The 12,019-nt window shown below is 34.1% G+C and overlaps 1 protein-coding gene across 3 annotated transcripts; it reads right to left on the reverse strand.

Annotated features, from left to right (window-relative positions):
• Positions 1–327: 327 nt before the first annotated feature.
• Positions 328–11,811, reverse strand: LOC149041585 (peroxiredoxin-4-like). 3 transcript variants are annotated; one of them, XM_089214857.1, is made up of 7 exons: positions 10,588–11,811; positions 4,173–4,257; positions 3,574–3,610; positions 3,245–3,361; positions 2,469–2,591; positions 1,100–1,160; positions 328–655 (listed from the first exon to the last, which is right to left on the reverse strand). In XM_089214857.1, the coding sequence occupies exons 2-7, from the start codon at positions 4,186–4,188 to the stop codon at positions 647–649; spliced, it is 363 nt and encodes a 120-aa protein (XP_089070983.1). In that variant the 5' UTR covers positions 4,189–4,257; positions 10,588–11,811; the 3' UTR covers positions 328–646. The 3 variants fall into 3 exon arrangements, with proteins under 3 accessions (XP_089070983.1, XP_089070982.1, XP_089070981.1); XM_089214856.1 differs by lacking the exons at positions 1,100–1,160; positions 10,588–11,811 and adding an exon at positions 1,219–1,251 and having other exon boundaries at positions 4,173–8,867; XM_089214855.1 differs by lacking the exon at positions 10,588–11,811 and having other exon boundaries at positions 4,173–8,839.
• Positions 11,812–12,019: the final 208 nt, after the last annotated feature.

The following is a 12,019-nucleotide window of genomic DNA, read 5'->3' on the forward strand; positions in this document are numbered from 1 at the left end:
CCTACAGTATCAAGCCGAGCCAAGTATTAAGGTCATGAGAATTAAGGGATTGATCGCCAAAATCCTCGTTGTCAGCAGCGTAGGAAATGTATAGCAAGAGAGCGGGTTAAAGAATTGGTTTCAGAGTGAACTCGTGGAGTAACTGACCAGAGTATGTGAGGTGATTTTTAAATAGCAAGAAGTCTAATAATTCACTATAGCCATACTCATCGGAGGAACAAAACAAGGGAATCACCTCACCATTACTCCACCTCAATCCTACGCGCACAGAAGATTGCAGGCCTTTAACGTCACTACAAAACAACTAAAGAGACTACTACAAAGATCTATCTTTAAGTTAGATTTGTTTCTCGATTCTCGCCAAAAGTTTTCTTACAAATCGTTGGTAACTTTTCTGGATGCAAAGTAAAACAATGCCACCTAAATTAAGACAACTCTCAGTTTTTTTTTCCAATTCCAAAGTTTGTTCAGTTTATTTCTTCTCTTCCTCATCTTCTCCTTCAGTCTGTTTTGCAAAGTACTTCTTCTTTTCTGTTGGATCAGGTATGATCGTCTCTTTACCAGGCTTCCAACCGGCCGGACAAACTTCCCCGTGTTTGTCAGTATATTGGAAAGCCTGGACTAAACGTAAAGTCTCGTCGACTGATCAGCCCACCTGCGAAATAACCAGTTTAGATTACCTTCTCTGAGTAGCTAAGTTATAAATAGTACTTCACACTTTATAAAACCAAAGACCGCGAACCGCAAAAAAATCAGGAGACTGGACACCAGGAGCCTTGTTTCTTGATACTATCTACTCAGCTTTTTTTCTCCCTTGTCCAAATCAAAATCGAAATATCGCTATTTTTCTAATGAAATAATAAAAACGTCACAAAATAAAAGGAAAGGGATCCCCACTGCTTAACGCTTAAACAATGAGCTTGAGATTTTTACCACGTGACAGTGGACGAAGGCCAGACTCGAATCAAATTATATGAATGGACAGATAAATTTTCTCAGCGTATCAAGAACAATTAACTGTAGAAGCAAACAGCTACATAAAACTCGCAGTAGAAATTCACGGTACAATTACAGTCATACATGTAAAGTTACAACATACCGGTAGAACATTCATTGTGATCTGTCGTAGAGTCCCTTTGTCATCGATTATAAATAGACCCCTGAAATAGAACAACAGGCATGCAATAAAAGTGGTCATAGAAGTAAGAATATTCTCACCTTAACCAAATCTCCCCTGCCTAACTATCAGACCTGTTATATAGCATGAAGGAAGCAAAGTATAGCAACCTGATCAGACCTGGTCTGAGAGTGTATTTAATCCATGGATGTTATGCCCATTACGGGAACATCTCCTCCCCCCCCCCTCCCCCCAGCTCCCCCTCAAAAGTAAGGGGAAAAAACCATCTGACCAAGAGAGACTCTTCAGTATATGAGTTACGTTTTTCTTAACTATGTGGTGTGACAGCCAACAGGGTTGCCACTCATTAGAACCCAAAAAATTCCCTGACTTTTCCCTGACTTTTCACTGACCTGAAAACAATTTTCACTGACCTTGCATTAGGCGACTTACCAAATAAGCTACTGGTAAATCCACTTTTACATTAGTTTCAGTTTCTTCTGTAGACCATCGATATTCTTCTCTTCATGTTCCATCTCTTTACATTTTTCACGGGATTTTGAACGCAAGGCATTTGACTTCACCAAAACAAAATTCCCTGACTTTTCACTGACTTTGACAAGAACTGAGATTTTCCCTGACTTTTTGCAAAATTCCCTGACTTTTCCCTGACCTTGAAAAATTTTTGTTTTTCCCTGACTTTTCCCTGACCGTGGCAACCCTGGCCAACAATGCAACAAGATAATGCCAGTCAGGTGCTCAAAACTGGATATCTTGATCCAGGGTAGGAGCACTAACAAAGAAATGTTCAGCTTTTAGAAATCAAGAATAGGTAGATTGCAGATAATGAAATACTTTGTTCAAGTAGATATGGTCTATTAAATGATCATCATTATCATTATCATTACATCAAATAAGTTTTTTTGGTACATACCACACAGATGAATAGTGCTTTTTGTGTGCTCTGTTTGGCTGGCTTGAAAGTGATTAACAAGTACTCTTCCCCTTCGAGCAGCCAAGGCAACAGAATCATGCATCAAAAATTTAATTTCCAACCATTTCTTTGTATATTGTGAGAAATGTACTGATTTTTTTTTTTTTCTGTGTGGTATATACAGTGTACATGCTAATATAATTATTTACCTCACTGTAGGTGAAAGTGGTAGATATTTACCTAGCTGCTTTGCAGCTCGGTTAATATCCCCAGCTATTTCACCTCCACTTTGTTGAATAATGTTTATTATTCCAAGAGGATCACAGCTGATAAACACTAAACACATGTTTAAATAGAATGGCCTACAGACACAAAAAGTCAGAAACATGAGGAAATACAAAACACAGATGTCCTCACCTTAAGGTGTGACCTTCATTCTCAAGCAGTACTCCATAATCTTTAGCAATTTGGTGGTTTAAGTCAGATAACAGAGGATATTTAAGCCTTCCCAGACCACCCTCTTTCCTTGGAGTGTTTATCCTAGAATTGAGAGGAATATAGGAACTTATTTATTGCCTCTGGTACCTCTGGGAATTCTTAACAATTCAATAGGTACAAGGATTGCTCTACTAGCTGTTTTGAGAATTCCTTAAATTACCAATCATGCTTAAAATAAGGGTGAACACTGCTGTAGCAATATATATCTTTGTGATTACCCATGGAGTCATTCAAACGTTCTCTCCTGGATGACTATATTGTAATAATGTAACACTTTACACAAACATATAGAATGAATGTAACTTCAAACTGAAATACATTTTATGGTAGATTTTTTTTTACCAAAAATGGAAATTCTTCCTTTTTACTTTAATTTCTGGCATTCTACAAATCTTCAATATAAATTGGAAATACCTTTCTCTGTTTTTTTAAAACTCTCAAATCCTTTAAAGTTACAAATTCAGTTCAAATTTAGGATTGACCCTTAAACCCCTAAGAGTGACTAACATCTAATTTCTCCTAACAACATCACTCCTAAATCAAACATTTAGGTCATGAGAATAAAGGAAATGATCACCAACTAAAGAAACTCTTGATTGTTGAACAAATTCTCCTTGTCAAAACCCTTGGAAATGTCTAGAGAGTAGTAATGGAGAATATACATACTGATGTTAGGGTGTAAAGAGTTAACATACCAAGCTAAATGGGTAAAAACTGAATCTACTGAACAACCAACAACTTCAGTGTTGATTGCCCTGAACTCTTCAATTCTGTCACTAAAGGCAATGATCTCCGTTGGACAAACAAAAGTGCTGCAAATGACAACAAATAGCTGTTATTTGTAATGATTCAATTTAAAATAATATGCATGCAATTAATGAAACTTTTAATATCAGTCACCTTGAGAACAATGTTGACTACTCGGTAGCAATTGCAGAGAGATGACTAATTTGGCAGGATAGCATGAAGGTAGCAAAGTACAGCAAACTTTTAGTCGAAGAGTATACTAACATCTAATACTCACAAGTCAAAGGGATAGAAAAAGAACACCAGATATTTTCCTGTGTAGGAAAAAGTCATAAATATAACACAAATTAGAATAAACTGGAAAGAAAAGAGAAATCATCAACAGATGACCAAAAACATCAAGTGAACATGCCAGAATTTGAGCAAGGGGAAGGTTTATCAAAAATCTGTAGAAAAAACTGGAAGAAGAAGACAAATCATTAACAGATAATGAGAAACATCACAGAAACATGCCAAAAATTGAGCAAGGGGAAGGTTTTTGAAAGAGATAATAATATTTTTAACCAATGTTTCATTAAATGTATTATTTGGTCACAACAGGTCACTTGACTGAATCTGCCTTGTGCATCTCCAAACAGGCAATGCCCATGCACTGACAAATATGTGTTCATTCAAGCCCAGGCAGAGGCCTCTGTTTATATAGTAGCACATACAAAAAGGAAAATATTTATAAGCATTACAGTTTCAAACTGCTCCTGGCAGAATTACCAGTAGCCACATACAAGATCTTTACAAACCTGTGATTGGACTTCACATATGGCTCTCAGTTTTCCAAGTTACAGCTGTATCTATGAGCTCACAGAAAAAAAAACTTACCTCTAGAATCAGTCATCTTCAAATACTTGAACTCTCCATTAACAACTGCAGTCCCTTCCCAATGATCGAGGTTCTGGTTTAGAAACTGTGCAGAAAAAGACTCAAAGGTCACCATTTTACATCTAAAGGACAATATTTATATCAAAATCAGAAACAAAAAGGGAACACAAAAAAGATCTCTCCTATCAAGAACTCAGATATTCTGGGACTGAATTGCCCTTTCCAAACACCAAAGACTTTTTTGCTACACTTCACCACCCCTTTCTCAATAACTCCAAAGAGCTGAGTTTAAGCAAAGGGTGTTCCCAATCCCATTTCAAACACTGATTTTAGAAAAATTCATGTTTCACCAATACTTTAAACAGCATTTCATGCATCAAAAATTTAAAAGGGAAATTTCATATCACTCTTTTTAAGTGCAATCTTCCAGGCAGGGAAATCTTTAGGTTTTCACAAAATGATATAAAAAATAAGCTGGTTTCATAATAGGAGGCAAATCAGGCTTCAAAATGCTTCATAAATTCACAAATTGAGCTAGCCTTTCTTTAAAATTCACATGTCACAAATTAATTTTGACATTAATCACGAGTTTACTGTACATATAAACCTTTTGCCATCCTCTCCAAACATTTGATTTTTTATGAGCCACTCCAACTGTTAAATGTACATCATTCCATGTCAATTACCTCAGAGAATCTGGAGTTACCACATTAATACAATGTATTTGGCTGTAACTAATATCCTTGCTATAAGCCAACTGACCCCAAACTTCCAATGTGTAAAATTAACTCAACCCTTTAAATTCCAAGATATGGCTGTTAATTCTCTCTTCTAGCTGCTAATTATTTCCTTATAAATTAGTAACAAGAATTTGGTGTTAAATCAAGATAACAAATTCTAATTGAGAAGCATTCACATAACTGTTTGCTGGATAATGTATGAACATTATAAGGAGAAATTACACATTCGTCACTTTTGGGAATTAAAGGGTGAACCAACGTGAATATTAGTCAAGACCTATTCTTGGACTTTATGTACATATATAAAAAAGACCCAACAATTTTGCATACATTTGCACTAAAATCTGCTTTTCTCTCAAATAAAATTTGTAAAAAAGCTATGCAATGAAAAGATGAAAGTTAACAAAGGTTCCCCTGCATAAAACACATGCACAAAAAAATTGAAGCTTTACTTTGAGTGAAAATAACATGGCTTATAGCTGAATAATTACAGTATATCAAAATGATACCCTCAAGGTCACAAGTTTTTCAATTGTTATCACCTAGCTGTTGTTGATATTGTCAATACAGAGTTACTGTTATTAAGTGAATTGAGAAACATGATTTGGAAATAAATGTCACCTTACAGCTTATGGCAACCTTGAGTAAAATAAATGCTGCAATGCAAGGTAAATGCTGCAATGCAAATACTGAAAATCTAATAAACACCTTGACTTTTGATCAAAGGAGCAATGAAAGTGGATCATTTGTAAATTTTCCACAAAATTAACATTAAAAAAATTATGAGAGCTTGAAAATTTTAAATTCCATAAAAATCAATTGATGATTTGTATGACCAAAATTGAGACTGCAGACTGGGTACAAAGTACATGCTGCATCAAAATATTTCTCTCTTGCTAAACACAGCATACCAGCATGTATTAGTATAAGATGCTGAGTGAAAAACACTTAATAATATTCCCTGGAAGAGCATTACTGTTAAAATGCATGTCATAACTAAAACTTATCTCCCTAATATTTCAATCAGTGTTTATTCACATTGTGTATACTGCAATCTTTCCCTTCAACCCTTTAACTCCAAATAATAATTCTCCTTACTGTCTGCCATACCAGTCTTATGATGCTAGTTGAAAGAATTTGTTATTGGATCAAATAATCCCCTAAATGATACTTTTCTTTATTCTCATCACTTTTTTGTTTAACTGATATTGTCTTGTCACCCATGGGAGTTAAAGAGCTAAGTAAAACACTAAAAATACCAAGCTCAGAAGGCATTAAACAATGATTTTTAGAAGAATGTAGGTGTCATGCTTTAAAATTCCAGACATGGGCAGTGAGAATATTTTAGCAATGGACATTATTACATAATGAGCATAATTAGAATTTATATGGCGCACAGATATGAATGATCCAATACCCTTCACAGAAAATAAAAAAATTTTCAATGATAATGGCAGCTAACTAAAATCACTATTAAGTTACATAGAGATAAGAAAACCTTCTAATTCCCTTGAGAAGATAAAAACACTTCATTACTGGAGGCAACAAACTAAAAGCTTGGCTCAAAAGGTAAGTTTTGAGACTATGCTTAAAACTAGGTACAGGTCAGTGATGTCACTAAGTAGACTTCCAGTCTCAATCACTCTGATAAAGGACTAAGGCTCAAAACATCAACTGTTAAACTCTTTACAGTGGCAAATTTACCCTATCAATTCAGTTGATAATACTAAATTACCCTGGTATAATCTCTCTCACCAACATAGCACCACGGTTTCTATAGAAACTTACCCCCTTTATTCCAAAGGTTCCATCACCATGGAATATGACCTCAGCAAGTTGATAAAGGGGTCATAAGAAGTTAATTATCAAGTGCGTGCACAGTGCAAAGCCTCAGGTGGATACTGGTGTAAACACAAGCTCAAAGGGGCTGTGTATTCTCCTAACCTTGGTTTCTTAAAATCCATCCCACAAGGACAGCTGATTCTTTTGTAAAAAGTTAGCTCTTGGTTTGCTAAGGGAATAACTCTACAACAACAAAGCTCTAGAGCACTGACTAAGGGAAACCTTTGCCACACTTAGTGCAAGGAATGAAATGTTATTGGAACAGAAATGAACACACTACATATTCTTAACATAGATTTTTCCATAGATATCAAAACACAAATGCAACAAACTAAACATTCAGTAACAGGAGTTTTTTGTTCTAATCTTGACCCTCATTTAAAATGTTTTTTGGTTATGGATGGATTTGTTCTGCAATAGTTTCCATCTATAACTAGTTAAAAATTAAAGGTTCCAATGACACATACTGCATGTACTATCCAATGTTTAGAAATGCCATGTTTGAGTTTAAACCTGTCTCTCTTGATCATTAAAATCCCCTTTTACACAGGAAAGTTTTTTCTCGCACAAAGGGCAAAGGCTCTGCTTAGAAATTAAGAAATTCTATTGACATGTACCAGTAAATAGAAGAAGATAAAAGAAAAGATCAGTTTCCTTATCTTTAGAAGTTCCTCTTTGAACTATTTACACTTAATTTTCTCAGCAACAGTTTGGTGTGGTAAGTATTCTCCTACAGTGTAAGTATAATATCCATTGTAAGAGGAGGACATTTTGGAGTTTAAATACTAGCATTTGTGGGTTAATTAGAAAAATCCGCTTTCATTTAGCTAAGAACTTTCTTTGGAGAGAAATTCTAACCCAGATTAAATATGCCAACAAAACAACCTCTTGCTCTCTAAGAAAAACAAATCAACTGTGTTTGCTCCAATCAGTCAAGAAAAAAATATTCAATTTTCCACCTGGAAAATATTTCTTCCATAACTAAAACTGATTTAAAATTTCTCTTTCAAAATATTATCATCGGCAACAGGGGTGTAATTAAAAAATGGCTTATCTTTATGGTGATGTCCAAGTTACATTCATCAAATTAAATATGATAAGCAATTGCCAATAAACAACTTCCAAAGAGCATAAAAGGATAGTTATTGCCCTATAGAATTTTCAGGATATAGTTCATAATCTTTTGTACTATTCTCACAGAAGTATTTCTAGGAAACATCTAAGGCTTTTTCTAGGAGGAGAGTAGTTAGAGAAATGAAATCATTTCAAGGAAACTTTATAAAATGACGTTGGGTTCATATTTTATTGTAGTACAACATTTTGTAATAATTTAGTTTTGTTGTTCTTAGAGAAAAAGAAGAAATGAAAATTAGTTTGGTATTCCAAAAGTTACTTGAAAGAACTTTTATTAGTCCATGGATACATTCAATATAAAATATATCAATGAAAGTGAAATTTCATCTGTGAGAAAATGTATGAGGAGTATATTAAGTAGGTAAATCTCTTGGTATTTTTCATTGACTGGTAAAAGCTACAATAAAAATTATAAAATTCAAATATTTACATTTTGTATGTGATTTCCACTTGAGAGACTTTACCTTAACGGAGAATTACATTAACCCAGTCCACCAGACTAAATGACATCCAATGAGTTTTGTGAATGATGAAGAAAGTAAATTTTTTGAGTTACAACAGTTTTCAATGAGTTGTTTTAAATGTTTGACCTGAAAATATTTACAAAATCTAGGAAATTATCTGTCGTAGGAATTTGTTTCATTTGAAAATAACCTTTTAACTGGTTCACCAGTTCTTGAATAACAGTTGCTCAATTCATTTAATCCTTTCACCCCCAGATCTAATTAGTAATTCTCCTTATTGTCTGCCAACCAATTCTTATGACAATAGTTTGGAGAATTTGGTAGTGGGTCAACTAATGATCTCTCAATTGTCTCCTTGATGTTGTATTCATTTGCTATGGTAAGGAAAATTCTCGGTTTCTTGGTCACTCATGGGAGTTGAGGGTAATAAGCTGAGACTTCTTCTCTGCTGGAAAATGTGATTGGTCACTTTTTAATCTTAAGAGGACTTTTAGTTAAATTCATTCAGTGCAGAAATCATTCCCTGAAAGTTTAATGTTACTGTACATTGAAAAACATACTTTACGATAGTTGCTACTGACAGTAACTGTACTTTCTACTTTGTTAAAAAGAGTGAAACTTTGTCGAAAGTCTTTTTATGTTTTCAGAAAAGATAGGCAGTGCAAATTTATATTTTTATTGAGCCCAAGTTTAGACCTGATAAACATCATCTCTGTGTGGGCTCTCAAAGCAATGAAAGTAGCCCGCGAAACCTTACAGAGAAGCCGGCGTACTTTGCCGTAAGGAAATAAATAGGAATAGGAATGAAAGACCAAGGAATTCCCAACTGTAACAACTCTGGTTCTAAAGACCTAGAAATTCCAAGTTAATAGCCAACAGGACTTTGAATTCCAATGAATTCCTAGGAATTCCAACTCGGAGCACCAACAACTTTCCCTGCAAGGCTGTAAATCTAAAAACTTGCCAAAAAAATCCTAGGAATTTTCAGGAATTTCTAAGAATGTTTTAAAGAATTACTGGGAATTTTAGGCAACTAACATGAAATAAATACTAGAAAATTAAAAAATCCCAACTAAAAATTCAAGTACAGTATTCAGTGAAATTTATTTACATGCTTAACTCTGGTTTACATGTAAAATATTTTTGATTGTATATTAACTACAAAATGTAGCAATATTAGGATGGAATTTAATTCTTTTTTTTCTTGAAAACTTTGTAAGCATTATCCTCGGTCACTGCTATTCATATAAAATAGTCCTAATCAATTATTAAATTTGGTTTGACACAAATTGTGAACAAAATCTGTTGATTCTTTTCCATAAAATACAATAACTTGAATTATATTTATTGCAAGAAATACTATCAGTCAAAACATAGTCTTTAAATGAATCATTTAATTTTGGATGATGATACAAATGATATTTAACCCTTTTGCTCCCAGAGTCAAGCTTTGACTTGGTTTTATGTGGTTGTACCTTCTTTGGATAAAGCTCTCGTGTGTAAAAATTAAAGGTAAGCTGTCAAGCAGTACTTTCATGTTTTACTGTTTGTTTTTGTTGATTCTGCACATTGAAATTCAAAGATTTCTTCCCAATTTTGACTTAGCACAATTGGGAGTGAAGAGATTAATTACAGTTAAATAAAATTGATTTTTAAATTAAATCTAGTTGTAACTGTAACAGTAACTTAGAATAAAGTTTCCCTAAACTGCAGACAAGTTGTCTACAATAAGCCTTTCCATATTGACATAAAAAAATGAATGAGCTCAGACAAGGCCTTAGATAGCTATAGGGAAAAGGGCATTCATTGGAATCTTAATTTGACAAAGTGCATTGGGATTGGGAAATCTCTGTTATATCAAATGACTTTTACTGTATATTGGAGTAAACACATCTCTTCCATAGATTTTACTAAAAAAAAGGGCGGAATACATTATTTTGTTTTTATCAAAGGAGGGCTTCTTTATGTAATCAGGTTTGTTTCATCACAGTTTGTATTATGAATCTAGAATGTTCCCAAACGTGACTAAAGTAATCTTGAAACCTTACTGATATATATAATTATTTCATTGTAAAGTGTAAGCTTAAGAAACTGCGGCATGCAAGTCACCGTTTCGATTCTCAGAATTATTCGAGTTTCGGTTACGCCGAGAGTTATGTAAGCTTAATTCAAGCCGTTATATCTATTCTTTGGTAAGATTTTGATCACGTAACGAATATCGCAATTTTTACTCACCACAAACTTTCAAGAATGGCCACTCGACCTTTGTTTGTACCAGTCGATATGTCAACTGTTGTCCCATCTCTTAATTCCACGGCGCCAACGACTTTCTTTTCATTTACAACATTCACGCTGTTCTCGTTTTCCCAATGAACCACAATAAAAACCATCTTTAGAAATGTTATATTAAACAAAACAGTTGAGAAAAGAAATAACTTGACGCACGAGCGATCAACCGTTGAAAAGTTCATTCAAAGACAGGCGCCAAATGGAGTCTTCTTTGTTTTCGATCACGGGCATGATCACGTGGATCTTTTAAGAATAGTCGTTGCTTAGCAAAGAGAATCCGCTGGCTTGCCAGATTGCAGTTTCAAGAGAAGCGCACAACTTCATTCTGACTTCTCTGACTGGTTGTCTGCTTTTGGACGATGGATACCTTGGATCCATGTTCAAACGATGATATCAATAATGATGTGAGCTCACTCTCACTGGCCTAAAGTTGTCGAGGAAACAGACTCAAAACCCACTCTGAGCAAGCTTGGTTGCTGTGCTGATCGATTTGTTGATCAGTTTCAGTTAAACATGACCCAAGCAACGATCCGGGCAGTAAAAAGTGGAGATTCGATGCTAAAGGCAAGCCTTGGCGTTCAACTCTTTGGCAAAGAAAGAAATTCAATCGGAAACTTGAAAGCTACAACAACGCAGATGAAAAACGTCGGTCTGACGTTTTCAATGTATCTTGCTAACACAGAAACTGTGACTTTTAAATTCCAGTGTATCTTGTGAAGATATGATTGGTGCAAGTACAAAACAGCTGCCTTAAATTTATATTTTGTAATATAGAACAACAATACATTGTTAGTCAAGCTTGAATTCACGAATAAAATAGGAATAAAATATGACAGGTTATTACACCACACATCTAGTTGCTGTTTTAATCATTGTGGGTCTAGGATACTTAGGAGAAAATAGAATCAAAATAGACTATTTAATGCATATTTTGGAAATGAAATGGAATCCACCTCAAAAAATAGAAATAAAACAGTCTATTTTAAACCCATTTTGTAATTATTCAACATTTTCTTTGATAAAATAGGATTGTGATGGCCTTTTTTTTCATATTTTCCAAAGGAAATGGCCATAGCATGTCCTATCAGCTGAAAATATAAATAAAACAGCCTATTCTATCACTGGTTTACTGATGTAAGAAATGAAAATAGGATTAAAATAGTCTGTTTTGTTGGTTATTTTTCTACTTGTTTTGAGAAACTAGAAATAAAATACACCACACTGGTCAATCTTGTTTTAAAATAGGTTTAAAATAAAGGTAAAACACATTTAAAATAGTGGCTCTATTTTCCCTATCAGGTAAATAAGAATAAAATATAAGTTTGAGAGAATAAAATAGTCTAAATGTGATGGCATTAAAATAAACATAAATTATAAA

Source organism: Pocillopora damicornis, chromosome 8 (genome assembly GCF_964200805.1).
Source record: "Pocillopora damicornis chromosome 8, jaPocDami1.2, whole genome shotgun sequence".
NCBI lineage: Eukaryota > Metazoa > Cnidaria > Anthozoa > Scleractinia > Pocilloporidae > Pocillopora > Pocillopora damicornis.

Bases quoted from the DNA above. Each gene is read 5' to 3' on its own strand.
- LOC149041585 (XM_089214855.1), bottom strand. From the start codon at position 4,287: ATGGTGACCTTTGAGTCTTTTTCTGCACAGTTTCTAAACCAGAACCTC. The intron at 3,362-3,573 runs GTGAGTATTAGA...TGTCATTTGCAG, and splicing joins TTTTTCTATCCCTTTGACTT to CACTTTTGTTTGTCCAACGG. The intron at 1,161-2,468 runs GTGAGGACATCT...GTTCTATTTCAG, and splicing joins AATGAAGGTCACACCTTAAG to GGGTCTATTTATAATCGATG.